The following is a 19286-nucleotide window of genomic DNA, read 5'->3' as shown; positions in this document are numbered from 1 at the left end:
GAAGTGAGCCTTTTTCACGCCTTAACCTCGTGCTAGTCTCAAGAGGAGTAGAGCACTTTTTGCTTTGTTTTATCCCAAACCTGTCAACAAGCTTCTTGGCATACCCTTCTTGGGTAACAAAGATCTCTTTACTCGTGTTTGTCACCTCTAAGCCAAGAAAATGATGTAGCTCTCCCAGCTTCTTGATATCAAATCTTATGGCAAGCTCCTCTTGAAGTCTCGCAACTTCATCATCATTGTTTCCTGTTATTATCATGTCATCCACATATAACAGAACAACAACGTGCAAGTCTCCATGTTTCTTAACAAACAAGCTAGGATCTGAATGTGATGCAGCATATCCACAAAAATGTAGATATTATGAAATTCTTCCATACCATGCTCGTGGAGCTTGCTTGAGTCCATAAAGTGATTTCTTAAGCTTGCAGACATAATCAGGATATAAGTTAGAGACATACCCGGGTGGTTGATCCATTTAGATATCTTTGTCAAGTTTCCCGTACAAGAAGGCATTCTTCACGTCAAGTTGCCATAATTTCCAACCGTACGATGCTACCATGGCTAATACAACTCGAACTGAGATCATCTTAGCCACCGGACTGAAGGTTTCTTCATAGTCTTCACCATACTTTTGAGAAAATCCTCGAGCAACCAGCCTTGCTTTATATCTGTTTATGCTGCCATCTGCTCTTCTTTTAATTTTGTAAACCCATTTGCAAGATATAGGTTGTACGTCTTTGGGCTTTGGTACAAGGCTCCAAGTTTGATTTTTCATTAAAGCCTCCATTTCATCATTCATAGCAAGCTCCCACTCTTTGACTCCTTTAGCTTCTTCAAACGAGGAAGGTTCTTCATCGTCAATTGGTCCTGTAAAGAAGCAAGAATATATACTAACAAAATTTTCATCTCTGAAGCGGGCTGGCTTAACAATAGTTCTTCTTGGTCTTTGTGAATCACGTGAATTATCTTCTTGTTGAGCTTCATATTGTTGAGTTCCCGGACTCCCCCTTTCTTCTAGCTCATCTGCAGTTGTACTATCCGAGGAAACACCTGTGATGGGTAAGCTTGGAACTCCAGGATTCAAGATTTTAAAACCCTCTCCTTCTGAAGCTGCTCCATAATACGAAGAGACTTCATCAAATACGACATCACGAGAAACAATGAAGCGATGAGTTTTCAGGTCCATGCACTTCCAACCCTTTTTCCTTTCGTCATATCCAACAAAGATGCATTTCCTTGCCTTGGCATCCAACTTGCTTCGTTGAGAATCTGGGATATGAACATAACAGATAGAGCCAAAAACTCTTATGTGTTTGATGCTAGGCTTTTCTCCAAACATTAATTCATAGGGTGACTTCATGTTGTTTGAAGAAAGCGGCATCATGTTGATCACATATGTTGCACATTTCATACCTTCAGCCCATAAAGCTCTAGGTAAATTTTTGGCATAAAGCCAACTTTTACATATCTCGGTTAAGTGTCGAATCTTTCTCTCTGCCACTCCATTTTGTTGTGGTGTATCAGCACAGGTGAGTTCTCTTTTAATACCATGCTGACGACAAAAAGAGAGAAATTCTTCAGAAGTGAACTCACCACCATTATCAGTCCGCAACCTCCTTATTTTGGAACCGAGCTCGCCTTCAACCGTTTCTTTGAACTCCATAAACTTGCTGAAAACTTCTGACTTATGCCTCACAAAGTAAACCCAAGTGAATCTAGTAAAATCATCAATGAGAATTAACATATAAGAATAGCCGGAGAATGAAGGAGTTCTTGTTGGCCCTATCAAATCACTATGAATTAGTTCTAGAGGAGCACTGCATCTTGACAAGGATCTATCAAACGGAAGACGATGTGCCTTTCCGTATTGACATCCTTCACAAATCTCTCCTCCACCAAAGTTGCTTAAGTTTGGTAATCCTTTTACTAGATTGAATTTCACCATAGCTTTTAATTTATCCATGCTAAGATGCCCAAGTCTAGCATGCCACAGATATGTATTATCATTGCTACTCATCTTCTCAATATATGAATTAGAGGCAGATAAGACATATAAATCATTAACTCTCTTACCGGTATGAATGATATCTGCCTTGAGTTCTTTGATATTTTGAAGGAACTTCACGTCATGTGGGCCAAATAATAGATAACTTCCAGCATCTACGGCATTTGCAACTGAAAGTAGATTTTTCCTCATACCTGGAACATGAAAGACACTGTTGAGAGTGATAGAGTCCTCCTGCTTCTCGTTGATGACAACAGAGCCTTCCTTCTCCACATGATTAACTGAGTTATCTGCTGTTACAATGACATCACGACCATTGTATTTTCGGAAGTTGGAAAATTTAGATTCATCCCCGGTGAGATGGTGCCCACATCCTGAATCCACAATCCAGTCTTTTTCAAAATTTATGGAAGCCATGGCATCTACTGCTCGAGTCTCAGCTACAAAGCACTTTCCCCAATCTTCTTCTTCTTCAGCAGCTTTCTCAGTTTGAGCCATATTACTCTCTTTGACTTGGAAATATCTTTTTATGTGTCCTATTTTGCCACACCGATAGCATTTGGGAGGCTTCTTACCGTGATTGTTAGAAGACTCTTCCTTCTTTCCTGGCGAGCTTGAACCACCTGAGGAGAGAGAGTGTAGCCTATCTCTTGCTTTTCCTTTAAAGTTCCTCTTATCGGCTACAAGAGCATTTCCTTCACCTTCTTTGACAGATACACCAGCCAACTGTTTGGCTAATAACTCCTGTGACGATAACAAATTCTCAAATTCCTCCAAGGATGGTTGTTGAGTCCATCCTTGAATTGATGTAACAAAAGGAATATATTCTGACTTCAAACCACGAATGATAATTCTTCTCATTCGTGCTTTAGAAATAGCCTCGTCCGGATTTAATAGAGATATTTCAGAACATAAGTTTTTAATCTTCAAGAAGTACTCAGCAATAGAAAGATTACCTTGAATAGTGTTGGCCAATTCGTTCTCCAAAATCTGTAACCGAGCTTCATACTTCTTGTTGAACAAACGATCAAGGGTCCTCCATATTTCATGAGCTGATTTACACCTTATAATATGATCAACTAAACTGGGAGAGATGGACCTCTTCAGGATGAACTCCGCCTTGGCATTAATCTGCTTCCACTTCTTACGTGCGTCATTATTTTCCTATGCATCGGCAGGAGGATTTGTGTTACTCCCATTGACAACTTCCCACATATCCTCGCCTACAAGGTAGGACTCCAAACAGGTCTTCCATACCTTGTAGTTGGACTGGTTCAATAATTCCATCCCCAGTCCATTAGCACGACCACACACATCCATTTAGAAAAAAACAATTGAATCGACCACTAACCCGATCTTGAAAATATATCCAGAAGCCAACGTATATGGCTATGGCTCTGATACCATGTAAAGAAATATAACAGAAGAAAAGTAAATCGGAGAAACCTTCTGCCAACCCAAAATCGTTACTAAGATTGGAAGATTCAACTAAAGAAGATGAAGCTTTGGAAAGGAGAAAGAAAATTTTAGATAGGAGAACTTGGTTATGGAAGAAAGGCTTTCTTGAATTACTTGGTTACAAATGATTAAGTCCACTCCTATTTATACTTGTCTAAGGATGGTTCTAGACATTCTTCTAGATACATCTATAAGAAAAATCTAGCAAACCTTATCTTCTTGCAATACTCTAGACTATCTAGAAATCTCTTCAAGATATTTATCCAAGATACTATACTAGGCTATTCTAGAATAATTACTAAATATCAAGGATTTTTTGTAGTTCCAAAAATCTACTTTATGATTTCACAAATGGAAGCGGCACCACTTCTATATTCATATTGGTGAAGTTCTTTCAGTGTCTTTGTCACATTTGAGACACTTGTTCCTTGAACTGAACCTCATTAAGATTATAACTCAACATGCTAATCTGTGACTACTAGTACTAGTATATCTCTTAATTTAGTACTGAAACATCCATGTATTTAATAACCTGTTGTTACCCTTTGAACCCATAACTATTGATTTCATAGTGCTGGGTAGGGTTGCCATTATTGGTGGATCTAATTAAGGAGTTCTAATTTAATCAACTCGAGGTTAGTTTTTACCAACTTCCTTATAAGTGTTTTAGTAATTGTATTACCGAAATTACTTTCTTTTTTTTTTCACTCCATAAATATGAGAGAAATAATTCCTTGTTGAATTAACTTGCTCACATAATTATGTCGAAGATTTATGTGATTGATTTCACATAGTTTATTTATATGCTCGAATTAAAGTGGCTTGACTATCACAAAGTTGAGCTCACACTTTGCAAAATCAATGGATTTAAAAAGAAATTCCTCAACCACTCAACTCCTCTCTTTGCTCTACTTATGCAAGTATATTCTTGATTTCAATAAATTTCACCTCCTCCCAAGATAAACGCTCATCATGTGATAAATTTATTTTCTCACATACTCGATATCAACTTGCACGGTATATCCTTATAAAATAGTATGTGAAACTTAGAGTTTATCAAATCTTTAGTTTTCTAAAGAAAACAAAGAACTCGACTACTGACCATTCCAATAGCGCTTGCTTACACAAATTAAGCTATAATTCACTTGCTTATACAAGTTAAGCTATAATTCTTCCATCATTATTAGTTAACTCGATCTAGGATCAAATAGGGTATTGACCTCTTTTATGTTGAAGTGACTAAATTTATTTAGCACTTTCTCAATGTAATGAGATTAACTCAATGCATAACCCCCACTATTTCGTTTATTCTTGATACACAATATAGTATTAATTTGTCCAAGATCCCTTATTTTGAATGTGGAAGAAAGAAAACCTCATCGTTTCCATTTTTTCGTATTTAATTTATAATTTATGTTATTCATATCATTGCTTGTCACAACATATGAACAAATAACTAGCACAAGTAGTTGTACATACAACTTTTCAAGTATTCATGAAATGACAACATTTTTTTAAAAAAAAATTGACACCCCGTTCATGAAAGAACACAACTTTTCGCTTTTGAAGGCATAAAAATAAGTCCAATATTGACTCCTAAACATAAGTCAAATAGCCCCACATTTTGAATATATCAAGTGTCTTTTCATATCACATTTAGAGAAAACTCTTCATTGACTCATGTTCTCTAAATCTCATATTCTTGTAACAACTTTCAAGTATAGACACACACTTGTAAACAATGTAATATCTCATATCATTGTACAACTTGAAAGTAAACTTTACATGATCTTTATGCAAGAATAACAAATCACCATGAGATATTGTTTTTCATAATTATCATGCATATCAAGATCATCACAAAATGAGTTATCTACCCTAATATTTATGAAAACAAATTTCACAAAATCACAATGAGCAAAAATTTATAAATAAATAATAAGTGAATTTAAGAAAGTAAAACTCAATTATTACTTTCTTCTATCTCCACTTTGAAGTAGTTGCTTTGGCCTCTAATTTCAATTTGTTCGTGATAGTCTCTTTTCAATTTTAGCAATCCAGTAGAATAAGGCAGCCTGCAGAAGGTTTAAGTACTGCTCTCCACAATTTTTTAATTCTGCCTGCGAACGTGGACCACCGACCAGAATACTAGGGAGATTACCTTTTGTGCCACCAAGTGTAACAAAACCCAATATTCATCCTTTTCAATTTCCCATAATTTGGCAAGCCAATCCAAAACAGTGCAACAGTGGGTAAACAATATCATGACATCCCATTGACACCATAGACATAGAGAGATAACTTAATTCCTTGATGTCCACTTTTAGATGATTGGAGAAATTCCTCAAACTCATCTTCCATATTCAGGATATCCTCATAAACATTGAGATCAATATTTTCCGGAAACAAATCAGTAACATAGTTACCAGCCCCGTATTAATGAACAATCTTTCAAGAACACAAAAATGGATGGGAAAAAGTATACCCAGTGAATCTAAAAGGAGAAACCAAGACAACGAATTGGTTTTCTAGGGGACAGACAAATACCACCAAAGATTATTACTCCGTATTATATACCCAACCAAAACAAAACAATTCTTCTACTTCAGATTGTAAAGAACATCGTCAAACTTCAGCGCAACAGAACCGCCGGATGCCCCCAAACCAAATTTTAAAATATCATTTTTAGATTGTTGGAAAATATGAACAAAGACATTGGATTGAAGAATTGAAACACGTACGAAACGTTTTCCTAAAAACTATATTTACTCTCTCTCCTCTGCAAGATTGCTATGGGATTTACGCAAATAGTTTTATTGGATATAACAAGCCTATGAATTTTCTGCACTAAGCAACTAGTGAAGAAATTCTATAGGAAAGCAAAAACTTGAACTTGAACTTAAGTTTTTGTAATAGGAGAAGAAAGTGTGTTTGCAAGGTTTTAGAAGAAGAGAAAGTTACTTCGTAGAGAAAGAAAAGTTGTCTGCAAAGTATCGTTTGATAAATTATTTAATAACCAACACACCCTTTTACTAAAAGACACATCCTTTCATTTAACTTTTAAACTTAAAATAATAATTATATTTAACCAAAAACTCAACAGAAAATGTACAAAGCGATGGCACTAGAGGTTCCAAACACACACGAAAACAATATGAAGACATAGCGGGCGTGGAATGTATACCATCAGTTACACAGCCACTGTTCTTGAAAGCTAACATTACACCCCTTGGAATTGGCTCTTCTCAATGTGATTTTAGCATTGTCCACTGATAGAGGGGAATCAGGGTTAGGACAAAGTGAATTCCAAGCTTCCTGACCTGCAGATGGACATTTCAATATCCCTTTTAGAGGCCTTTTTGACAAATAGGCTGCCTCCTTCTTGGGATTATTTTTTTCCAAAAAGACTAATGCTTCCTCTTTGTAATCATCATCATTTGCACTAATGTCTTTAGCATTGGCATAAGCAGAACCATCACCTGATTTATCCTCACTAACTTTGACTAGGACAAGATCCTCACCAGAACCGAATTCACCACCACTTATACGAAGAGAGACACCATCATCTAAGTTACACTCAGTACTTTTGCCTTGGACACGGTCATCAACCATGGCGTCTTCTTTATCATCACCCCAAAAGTCAGCAGAATCATCACAGAAGGTAAACTCTGCAATTTTGGCTTGTAGTAAATCATTACAGTTTGTACCTTCTTTATGTTTGTTTACAGTTTTGTCAACAGAATATTCTTCTTCCTCTGATGATGTCCGAACAAGAACATCTGTACGTCTTTTCAACGAAAGGTTCTTGTCTCCTGCCTTTCTCCCTTTAGGCAATTTGAACCATCCTTCACTCAACAAAGGCAGAGAAGATAAATTCTTTAAAAATGAGGTCTTCTTTGGAGCATCTGCCAGTTTTTTCTTATCATTTGTAGTCAATAATGACATGGCAATCACACTGGATATGAAAAGTTGACAGATAGCGCATTTGATTTGCTCATGTCTCGCAAAGGATGAAGCCTCCGTAAGACCTATCATTCTCTTGATCCCAAGAACTTTGCGTGCCAACTCGCCTAGTTCGCACCTCTTATACTTGGGATTGTTGAAATACTTTGTGGCCATATAGCCAATGTCTACTTTATCTTTAGTCAAGCCTAATTCCTCAAATGGGAACAAATCTTTCTTTTCGGGGATTCCAAAACCAACAAAACGGATCCTCTCATCCGTAAGGAATTTTAGCACAGGATCAGGTAGTTGTTCCCCAGAAAGAAACCTAAGGATCAGACAACCTACTCCAAAACACAAGAGAACCAAGATTATGGAGGGATCACGAGGGTGGCGCATAACGTCTAGGCCAACAATGGGTGGACGAACCCAAATCTTACCTTCTGGGAAAAGAAAATCAATTGTGCATAAAGATTCAAACTCTTTGGCCTTAAAGGTAATGCCTTCTAGTTTAACCTCAAATCTATTAGTTCTCAAATATACAGTACCAGCCATAATTGGTTGGTTTGATAAATGAGATGATCCTAATGTTGTTGGTTTGGCATGAACAGATGGAGAAAAGATTAGCAAAAGGATGAGTGTTCCATAAGAGATGCTTGATAAAGGAACAACTCTCCAAAGAAAGTGAGATTTGACCCAATGTTGCAGGGCAGCCAAGACCAAAGACTGGCAAGAGGTACATGAAAATGTCATTAAAGTGGTATTCAAAACTGCAAGAGAATAAAAGGGATAAAAAGAAGGGAGGACTAGTGGATTATCATTAAAATTGGATGGTTCTGCAAATATTTATGACACTTGTAGGGCAAGCCTTGTGTCTGTCAGTTATGGATACTTTACCTCCAGAAAATCCTAGACTTCACCAAGGCAGATATAGATCAACAGTCGTTGAAATTTGAGATATTATCAGTTAGGAGAATACCAGTCGTGACTTTAAGGAGACTGATTAGTGATTCACATGAATTGAAAATGCAGGTTTGCTATCATTTATATTTTCTACATTTTAATCCATACATTGTAACGAGACACTTTTCAGAATTAAAAGCATAGGGACATAAATAGAGTGACTAATCCATATGGTAAATAACGAATCAATGGTTTTGATAGTAGTCGCTATACACCCATGCTACCTGTAAAGCTGTAACTAATCCAACTATATCGTTGCTTCCCTACAAAAAGACTGTTTTCAAGATGGATTTTTATAGTCAAAGTTATAGGTTAACATTTGATAATATCACATACTAATCCCACAAAACTACTATGCTCTATGGCAGAGGCATATCTAGCATGTTAGATGATTGAACCCCTAACTTCCGATACGGAGCATAAATTTATGTGCAAAAAATTAGTAAAATTGTTATAAATAGTAGATATGAACTCATAACTTTAAAAATATAATGAGTTTAATGCTAAGAATCAAATGATTGAACCCATAGAGTTTAAATCCTAAATCCACCTCTGCTCTATGGACATCATCGTCAGAATAAATCTTCACGATAATTTCTACAATTATCATAATTATCAATCATGTTCTTCAATTCCTTTAAAATAAACCAAAATTGGGCATGGATTTTTCCAAGAAATATGAGAATAGTGGGGAAAAAAACTATAAAAAGGAACTATAAATCAACAGCTACAATAAAATGAATATCATATATAGCAGTACTGCAGCACCAGTAAAATAAACCTCAACTGAAGAATTATCTGAACTCTTTTTACTAGTTCATAATTACTCGCACACGAGCAAAAGTCAAAACCAACGACAGCTAATTTGAATTTACAACACAACTTAAAAGTTACACCCTCCAATTCATAATAATTGTTCACTAAACCTTTTTAAACAGAAAATAAATAGGTTTACATAATTTGAAACGGAGGGAGTATTACTTTCTCAAAGGATATGCTAAAATCAAATTGGACACTTATTTTGGACCAAGAAGAGTAATGTTTTACATACATGCTCACATATTAAACATACATGTTAATAGACATATATTATATATAAAATAAAATAAGAGACGTCAATTTAGCAAAATGCTGATAATTCATTAGAATACTTGGAATTCAACATAGATATCCAGAATCGAGAAAATTCTGAATGAAAACTCTTAAAAAGCATCTACCATACAGCCAACTACAAATGGTCACCATTAATAGATTTACATTCATGCCCTCTCACCCCTAATTCTCCTAGCAAGTTGAATATCCTTAGGCATAATAGTAACTCTCTTAGCATGAATCGCGCACAAATTAGTATCCTCAAACAGCCCAACAAGATACGCTTCAGCAGCTTCTTGTAACGCAGCCACAGCTGAACTCTGGAAACGTAAATCAGTCTTGAAATCCTGAGCAATCTCCCGAACCAAACGCTGGAACGGGAGTTTACGTATTAAAAGCTCAGTTGATTTTTGGTATTTACGGATCTCTCGAAGCGCCACTGTCCCTGGCCTGAATCTATGAGGCTTCTTCACTCCTCCAGTAGCCGGAGCTGACTTTCTAGCTGCTTTTGTGGCTAATTGCTTACGTGGTGCTTTTCCTCCGGTGGATTTACGGGCTGTTTGCTTTGTACGAGCCATTTTGAGAATTAGGGTTTATTGAAGGATTTTGAGTTTTTTTGAATGTATGTGATGGTGAAGGATGAGAGGAGGGAAGAATTTAAAGAGATTTGGGAGGGGGGAGGAGGAGTGATCTTGGCCGTTGATTGAATGGATGGAGGAGATTTGGATTTGGGTGTTGTTTTTTTGGTGTTGTGGATTGATGACGTGGAGATGAAAGGTGATCGCAGGCGTTGGTTAAGAATTGCATGGGTGTGTGAATATATGGTTGTGATTGGTTTATACTGTGCTTTAAGTTGCGGATCGATGACGTGGATTGTTTTGAGTTTTGGGAATAGGTGGGATAATCAGGTACGTCGATTCTGTATTTATCTACGGGTTACATTTTCCGAGGGGTTTTAGGCATCGGTGGTAAACATTGAAATATGCATTTATTCCGTTTCAGCCTGAGTATATAGCTTATCAAATCTTTTATAGCTTAGGCTTAGTTTAGATATGGTTTGAAATCAGGTTTGAACATGTGATTTGAATATTTTAAGGAGTATTTTTTTTTATAGACATAAAAACTCCACAAGTTGTGAAAACTATCAAAACAAGAGTATTTTCTCTTATAGACATAAAAACCTCACAAGTTGTGAAAACTATCAAAATATTCTTAATTCTTATACAATCTTACCAAATTAGCAAGTCATAGTTCATAACAAAATTAATATGTTAATTCATAACAACCGGCTCAAAATTAAAACTAGAAGACCTTTCTAAAAATACAACATCAATTGATCAAATTTTAGTTCAATAAATAAAATTAAACTATGGGTCTTTTTTTACAAAATTAAAAGGTTGGTAGACATAAATAAAACTGGTGGAAGTTAATGAGATTGGTAAATGATTGATGCGGATAATTGTTAAAAATATCTACCAACTTATGGGTCTTTTTTTACAAAATATAAACTTATGAGTTAAATCTTATATTTAAAAAGTTGAAACCATGGTTTCAAATCCCAAATCATGTCTTTTTGGATGATTTGGGGTTTCAAACCATGGCAGTAGGCGTTTGGCCATCAATTTTCAAACCATGGTTTCAAACCAGCGTTTGGACATGCGTTTTCAGTCATGGTTTCAATTTTTTTAAATATAAAATTTAATCCATAAGTTTATATTTTATAAAAAAAAAAAAGACCCATATGTTGGTAGATATTTTTAACAATTACCCCCATCAATCATTTATTAATCTCATTAACTTTCACCAAATTTTATTTATGTCTACCAACCTTTTAATTTATATATGTCTACCAATTTTATTTATTGAACTAAAATTTGATCAATTGATGTTGTATTTTTAGAAATGTCTTTTAGAATTAATTTTAGTCGGTTGTTATGAATTAGCGTATTAATTTTGTTATGAATTATGACTTGCTCATTTGGTAAGATTGTATAAGAATTGAGAATGTTTTGATAGTTTTCACAACTTGTGGGGTTTTTATTTCTATAAGTGAAAATACTCCTTAAAATATCCAAATTGCATGTCCAAACATAATTTCAAACCATATCCAAACGGGGCCTTAGACTAATTCAGTTTTGTGATTCCAGTAATAAACACTATAAACAATTAGTGGTCGTTTGGTTTGAGGTATAAAATGGGTTATGCCAGTACTAATTTTTATACCACGTTTGGTATAAGGTATAGATTTATCCCGAGATTATTTTATACCTTGCACCAAACGTGGTATAAAAATTAGTGCTGGAATAACTCAACTTATACCTTCTTAACCCACTTATACTGGGATTATTTTATACCATCTTTCAGATGGTATAAAATAATACCAACTGATGGGATAAATTAGTCCCGGGATTGTAATCCCGGGACTATTTTGACTAGCAACCAAACGACCACTTATGGGATTGTTTGGTTTGAGGAATAAGAATGTTTAATCCTTGTATGAAATTTAGTACTTACGAGAATTATTCACTTTTTTTCCGAAAGTTTTTTCACTTTATTTGAAGTTGTATTTGGATTTTGGAAAACACTTAAAGTACTGTTTTTACTTCGTCTTTTTTCCACTTTCTGTATATACAAACAACCAAAATTTTTTTACAAAAATTATATCCAAACACAACTTTAACTTCAAAAATTACAAATAAAGTGAAAAATATTTGGTTTCTTTAGCTAAAGGCCTACTTTTTAGTGAATATATTTTCGATATAACATTTTACATTATTGATATTATACACGTATAACTAATACAACAATATATTAAACTACATTTATGCGGCGTTTGATATCAAAAGGGCAGCCAAGTGCATTGAGTTATCGCTATGCGCGGAATTCGGGGAAGGGCCAAACCATAAGAGTCTATTGTGGTGTTTGATATCATCAGCAAAAATAATGTATTTCTAATGTTAACATAACTTATAGTAGAATTTAAGTGATAGTATTATTTTACACGGGTTAAAATGCAGATTAAGAATATGTACTAATAATACGCGAAGAAACGTATCAAAATGCAAAAAAAAAAATAACTGTTAAAATAGGTAATCTATAAAGAACCGTATTATTGTTCATCCTTTAACAATTCACGAATTATTATTTTTCACCATAGCGATTTTGACATTATTATTTACTACTGCATAAACAATCTATATATTGTAACTCCGGAAAAGGGTCATATTTGTCCTTGTACTCTCACAAATAAGCTATATTTGCTATTTGTTATACTTTTTCAACATATTTGCCTTTTTCGTTCACTTTAGGACCATATTTGTCCTTATTTGTCCTTGTACTATAAAAAAAGGTCATGTTTACCCCTACTAGCGGATCCAGGATTTTCGTCCAGGGGGTTCGGAAAATAAAATGTAAACGTGCGAACAAGCCCAAAAAGACACAATTCCAGAGAATGTAATAATACATAGGTACAAAGAGTTAGTTCCATTACAAAGGATCTCAAAGTAACAGGAATAGAAATGTAGTGACTACAATAGCACAAAAAGTTAGCCCTTTACAATGTATCAATCTAGAATAAGGGTGCTAAGTACAAAATACAAAAAAGGATCTCTACTAATACTTCTTGAGTACATTTATAGCACTACTCGACGAGGTTTCATTGCTTGAAAAGTCAAAATAATATCATCAGTTAGAAACATCATTAAACATATCTTTTTCCACAAAAGGAACCATGCAACCGCTCAAGAATTCATCATTCATTCGACTCTGCAACTCATTCTTAATAAACTTCATTGCCGAAAAAGCTCTTTCAACGGATGCAGTGGCAACTGGAAGAAGCAAAGCAAATTTCACTAAACGAAATACAAGAGGATAACATGAATGCTTTTTTGTCTGAACCAGTCTTTTTGAAAGATCACAAAGCCCATTTAAATCAGAGAACCTTTTATCAATATCACGAACATCAATAATGTAATTCGCAAGTTGATTCTCAAGAGAACACATACTAAATTCATCAAAGTCATCAAGATATAATTTAGTCATTCACATTATTTTCTGGATGTCAAAACTTGAAAATGAGTCTATCGGATTCAAACAAGCAACTCCATAAAGCAACTCAGTTGTCTCCTCATCAAAACGATCATTAAGTTCTTGCAGTTGCCAATCAATTATTTTACAAAATACATCAACATGATAATGATGCAAGAAAGTATAATCAGCAGGTTTACGCCGAAATCTCCCCGAGTTAACATACGACTCATCAAAATTAGGTACCACAATATTATACTTGACACAAAACGTAGATACCTCAGCAACAAACAAATCCCATCTTTTATCTTCCCTTAGCTCTTGCAACCTTATCCTTGCCACATTAACAAGTCGCATGGCATTCGCAATATCTTGCTCCTTTTTTTGTAAGCATGTACTAAGGTCATTTGTAATTCCTAAAATTTCTTTCATCAAATGTAACATGAATGCAACCTCGTACGTTTGAGCAACTCTGATATATCCCGTCGCCGTGGCACTTTCATCCAAACTATGTGCAGTTTCAACAATAGTATCAAGTACATCCATTGTTGTACCAAATTGAAGAATAAAACAATTAAAAGATTTAAAGTGAGATCCCTAACGAGTATCACAAGCTCTAGAAATACCAAGTTCTTTATGCAAGCCCCTACCAGTTTTAAGCTCGCCCTTTTCTAAAGCCTCTTGAATTCTTTTCCTTTGAGATTCTCGATATTCATCCATACGTTTATAAGAAGTCGCCAACACATTCAAAATATCCGAAACCGAATGTACTAGTTCTCCCACTTGAAGACATTTTTTTGAAACACCAACAAGAGTTAATTGAAGTTGATGAGCAAAACAATGAATGGAATGAGCCGATCTACTTTCTTTCTTAATCAACATTTTAAGGCCATTGATATCACCTTGCATATTACTTGCTCCATCATAGCATTGTCCACGCACACAAGATAGACTCAAGGAATGTTGAGAAAGTAAATTGACAATTGCACCTTTTAAAGCTAAAGCACTAGTATTTTTAACATGAACAATGTCAAGAAGTCGCTCCATCACAAATCCCCTTCTATCAACATATCGTAAAACAACCGCCATTTTCTCCTTGCGTGATACATCAAAAGATTCATCAACCAATAAGGAAAAATAGTCACCATTTAATTCCTTTATGATACCCTTATTGTTTCAATCTTGCAAGCAAGCACAATTTCTTTTTGAATCATTGGACAAGTCATTTGATCATTTTGAGGAGCCTTTTCCAATACAAAGCTACAAATTTTATCACACTCTTGAGCATAAAATGAAAGAATTTCAAGAAAATTACCTCTGTTAAGCGATGCTTTAGATTCATCATGACCTCGAAATGTCAATCCTTGTTTCACAAGAAGTCTCACTACACGAATTGAAGCTGCTAAGCGAATCTCATATCCATGCTTATCTTGATTAAGTTGCTTATCAAATGCAGCATGAATAGATTGTTGTTGCCGCATTAGATCTTCACATTTTCTTTTTGATTGACTATGGATGTTATTCGTCCCACCAATATGTTTTGCCAAACTATCCTTTTTGTTCCAATTCCTAAACCCCAAACCAGACCATACATTACCTCCACCTTGACGATTGCTATTGGCCTTAAATAAATAACAATACAAACAATAGGTCGCATCTTTACTTAGACTATATTCTAACCAATCAGGAAATTCAACATACCAATCACGATTGAAACGACGCATATCTCCAGAAATCAACGTTTGAGGAAAAACTTTCAATTGAGGTTGACAAGGACGTTTTTGAAGATAATCTCTTCTAATAGCATCACGATGATTTTGATGAAAGTCCAAGATCTGAGTTCTTTCACCTGGATCAGCCTCTAAAGAACTTAAATCGAACTCCTGAGAAAATTGCAATGGTGCTACTAAATGATTCACGTTTTCTTCCCGATTTGGTTGACTATGATAGCCTGAACTTGAATTTGATACCTTGGTGAAATACTTCTTCATTGACTCTTGAATCTGTATAAGATAGTTGATTCATCACATAAATATCTTAATGCAAATCCAACATTAGACACTTAACATTTAACAACTGTGAGTCTGTGAACTGTGTATGTATATATAAGGAGAAGAAATAGTTTATAATCACTTGGATGGAATGATGGAAAAATGGGGGTGTTCTATCTTTTGGTGCTCATAGAAAAAAGAAGGAAAATATGGTTTCTTCAATAATACAGAGAGAAGGAGAAAAAATGAAGATCACATAATGACATAAAGATAAGAACATAAACGGAGCTATTCTCCAAAAATGAGAAAACTTTAGAGCACCATAGTCCATATTAGAAAAAGGACACCAATACGCAAAATCAATATAATATTAACATGATTCAGTTATCAGTATTCACAATGATTTAAAATCTTGCAAGAATATGTTGCTAAGTTGCTTGCCAGTTGTCCAGTCACCAAAGAAAGCTACTGTAGTTGGAAAGAAATTCCGGCCGGCCGGCGGTGATCCGGTGGCTGAGGCGGTGCTTTGTAAATTGTGAATTGTTATTCCCAAGTGTTGGTGGAACCGTGGAAACAAGGTTTTATTTTGGGAACTGATTTTGACTTTTGGATTTTTGGGATTAAAAATCCCTATTCCACCACGTTTAAGAAAAAGAAAAAAAAATAAGAAGCACCAAAACGGTGTCGTTTCTTTTTCAGAAGTTAAATGGAAAAACTAATAAGAGCCTAAACTTTAAAAAATATGCTGTCCCTCAGGTTTGAACCCGGGACTCATAGGTTTATTTTGAACACCCTGAAACCACTGAGCTATCCTTTTCCTTGCTGTGAGGGTGTTCAAAATATATATATCTACATAAATTCAGAAAATTTACCTTATATCTACAGTGAAATTTTTCGCCGAGGGTGTTCGGGTGAACACCCTGGGCTGCTACTGCGTTAAATTCTCATGTCTCACCTTAATTTTCGTGCGTAGTGATTACGTGGCACTTTTTTCCAATTAAATCTACTAACTCATTTAAACTCTTTTTAATCGGCCCGATCGACCCACTAATAAATTAAAACCCAAATGTCAATCAGATGCTACTTGTCTTGCTTCTAGTTGCCCACAGTGTTCTTGCCAATACACATACTTGTCTTGCTTCTAATTGTTTTTTAGATAAACAGAAGTTTTGATTGCTTCTAATTATTTTAATTAAATGAAGGTTAAATATGTTGATATATCTGTTTGCAACACATTATAATATGCGGAAATAAATCATAACCACAAACAAAATATGTTGAAACATAGATTTTATTGATGAATATTGCAGGTACAAGATATATTTACTCCCTTGATTCTTCTCTCCTAATGTTTCTCCGTAATTCGAGGGCCGTTACTAGCTTATTTCTAGAACGTAGGATGATTTGGATTTGGATATGTGGACTTTCTTGAGATGTATTTGATCTCCATGAAAGGATATTGTGGATCATCTTAAAGTATTTGGTTGTCAAGAAATATCCGGCCACATATTGACCTCTTCTTGAATACCCATGAGTTTATGGGATATCTGAGATGTCCTTTCAAGGGAATATGCGCCCACTTTTATAGACACGATCTAGGGTTTAGGGTAGAATAGTCTCCAAGAAACCCTAACAGATATTGGACTCAACTTGTAGAGTCCCACAAAATTTCGATGTCTACAAATGCCCCCTACTTCAAGACTTGTCGGAGTATAGACTTGGCGAATCTCAAAGACGAGACTTGAAGTAATAATGAAAGATGACAATCGTCTCAAGGGTTTAAGAGATACCCTTGGATTATTATTATTTTACAGTGTCTTTTGGCCTTGGTAAAACTAACTGTACCCACTTTGGACATGGACTGAAATCCATCCCTTTTCTTAAAGAGTAGTATCAAATCCACGCAGGACAAGTTTGAACAGACTTTAATTTGCACACAAGCTTAATTCAAACTCAATTCCCAGAGAAATCAATTTGCACCATAAGTCTGGCCTCTTGATTTCACTAGTCACGTTTCAGAGTAGCCAACGATCACGTGTGTTCATCTTTGCGATTTTGCAACTTCGGTGAGGAATCACTCGGTGATTCGATTTTGTTTTTTATTTGTGAGGGAAGAGATGAAGGGCATAATGGCCCCACTGGGCGTGTCAATTTGTTTGCAACAAATTTTCAAATATGAAAAATAAACTGCAACGACAAAAAAAAAAAAAAGAGTGATACCCATTTAATGATAAAGAATGCGAGTACAATTTTATTTATTCCCTTGATTCTTCTCTCCTAATTTTCTCCGTGATTCGAGGGCCATTAGTAGCGTATTTCTCGAACATACGAAGACTTTATCTCCAAGAACATCGGGCAAGCTTTGAGAAAGGCAGATATTTGATGCCTTGATCTCTTTATGAATATCCCAGAGTTTGTGGGATATTCGAGATGCTTTTCTTAGGGAATATGTGTCCCTTTATAGGCGTGAGCTAAGGTTTTGGGTAAAGTAGCCTCCAAGAAACCCTAGCCTACCTTAGAGTTTGAAGATGGATTGAACTCATCTTGTAAAGTCCTATTTCAAATTCGATGAAATTTCACTGTCTACAAATGCCTCCTACTTCAAGGTTTTTTAGAGTGTAGACTTGTTGAAACTCTAAGACGAGACTTGAAGTACCCATAAAAATGGAGCTTCCATGTTTGCAGTTTTGTGGCTCCAGATTTGGCATATATGAAGGGCAGATTTGGTCCTACTGGGCGTGCCAATTTGTTTGCAACACATTCTAATATGCGGAAATAAATCACAACCACAAACAAAACATGTTGAAACATAGATTTTATTGATGAATATTGCGGGTACAAGATCTGTTTACTCTCTTGATTCTTCTCTCCTAATGTTTCTCCGTAATTCGAGGGTCGTACTAGCTTATTTCTAGAACGTAGGATGATTTGGATTTGGATATGTGGACTTTCTTGGGATGTATTTGATCTCCATGAAAGGATATTGTGGATCTTCTTGAAGTATTTGGTTGTCAAGAAATATCCGGCCACATATTGACCTCTTCTTGAATACCCATGAGTTTATGAGATATCTGATATGTCTTTTCAAGGGAATATGTGCCCCCTTTTATAGACACGATTTAGAGTTTAGGGTAGAGTAGTCTCCAAGAAACCCTAACACATATTGGGCTTAACTTGTAAAGTTCCACAAAATTTTAATGTCTACAATATCATAAGGATCAAATTCAGAATCTATTAATTTGAGGGACCAAAAGTATTATTCTCTCAATAAAGAAATGATTTGACATAGTAGTAGTAGTAGTACAATTTACCAAAAAAAGATAAAAAGAGCCTCTGGACTATGTGAAATTAGACAACTTAATCGTCCTTTAAAGATGGTCTCGAATCTACCCCACCTTAATCAAAGTGGCTCAAAATTGCCCTTTTAGTCTAACAAACCTTATTTTCTATGTATTTTTATTTTTAATTAATAATTTTTATTCCACTTGTCATAATTAAATTAAAGTGGATCAAATTCACCCTAATACTATACGCATGATTCAATTTTGCCCCTATACTCAATTTTATCTCCACCATCTCTCCACCCGTTTGCCAGCATATTCTATCTTGAATGAATCACTAGCTTGGAATAAACGCATCTTTCATGTTTATGATTTTTCAATACTTCGTATATAGTGCTAGTTTCCACAATCTAATTGTTGAAGAAAAATATGTCAAGTATTTTCTGATAAACTATTTTAGAGGATTACATAATGAAATCCTAATATTGAATATTGTATAACATAGTCGGTCGCTCACAATTCAAATTT

General features: G+C 35.1%; 3 protein-coding genes across 3 annotated transcripts; all 3 read right to left on the bottom strand.

The window, feature by feature from the left end:
* Positions 1–9487: 9487 nt before the first annotated feature.
* LOC132623356 (histone H3.2) lies at positions 9488–10106 on the bottom strand. The gene has a single exon (XM_060338101.1). It carries the CDS (start codon positions 10036–10038, stop codon positions 9628–9630), a length of 411 nt encoding a protein of 136 aa, XP_060194084.1. The 5' UTR covers positions 10039–10106; the 3' UTR covers positions 9488–9627.
* Positions 10107–13501: 3395 nt separating this feature from the next.
* Positions 13502–14032, bottom strand: LOC132624551 (uncharacterized). The gene has a single exon (XM_060339315.1). It carries the CDS (start codon positions 14030–14032, stop codon positions 13502–13504), a length of 531 nt encoding a protein of 176 aa, XP_060195298.1.
* Positions 14033–14643: 611 nt separating this feature from the next.
* Positions 14644–15477, bottom strand: LOC132624550 (uncharacterized). The gene has a single exon (XM_060339314.1). It carries the CDS (start codon positions 15475–15477, stop codon positions 14644–14646), a length of 834 nt encoding a protein of 277 aa, XP_060195297.1.
* Positions 15478–19286: the final 3809 nt, after the last annotated feature.

The sequence above is a fragment of the Lycium barbarum genome, chromosome 12, assembly GCF_019175385.1.
Source record: "Lycium barbarum isolate Lr01 chromosome 12, ASM1917538v2, whole genome shotgun sequence".
In the NCBI taxonomy this organism is placed as follows: domain Eukaryota; kingdom Viridiplantae; phylum Streptophyta; class Magnoliopsida; order Solanales; family Solanaceae; genus Lycium; species Lycium barbarum.
The sequence above is the reverse complement of the archived record's forward strand: the minus strand, read 5'-3'. Positions and strand labels throughout refer to the sequence as shown.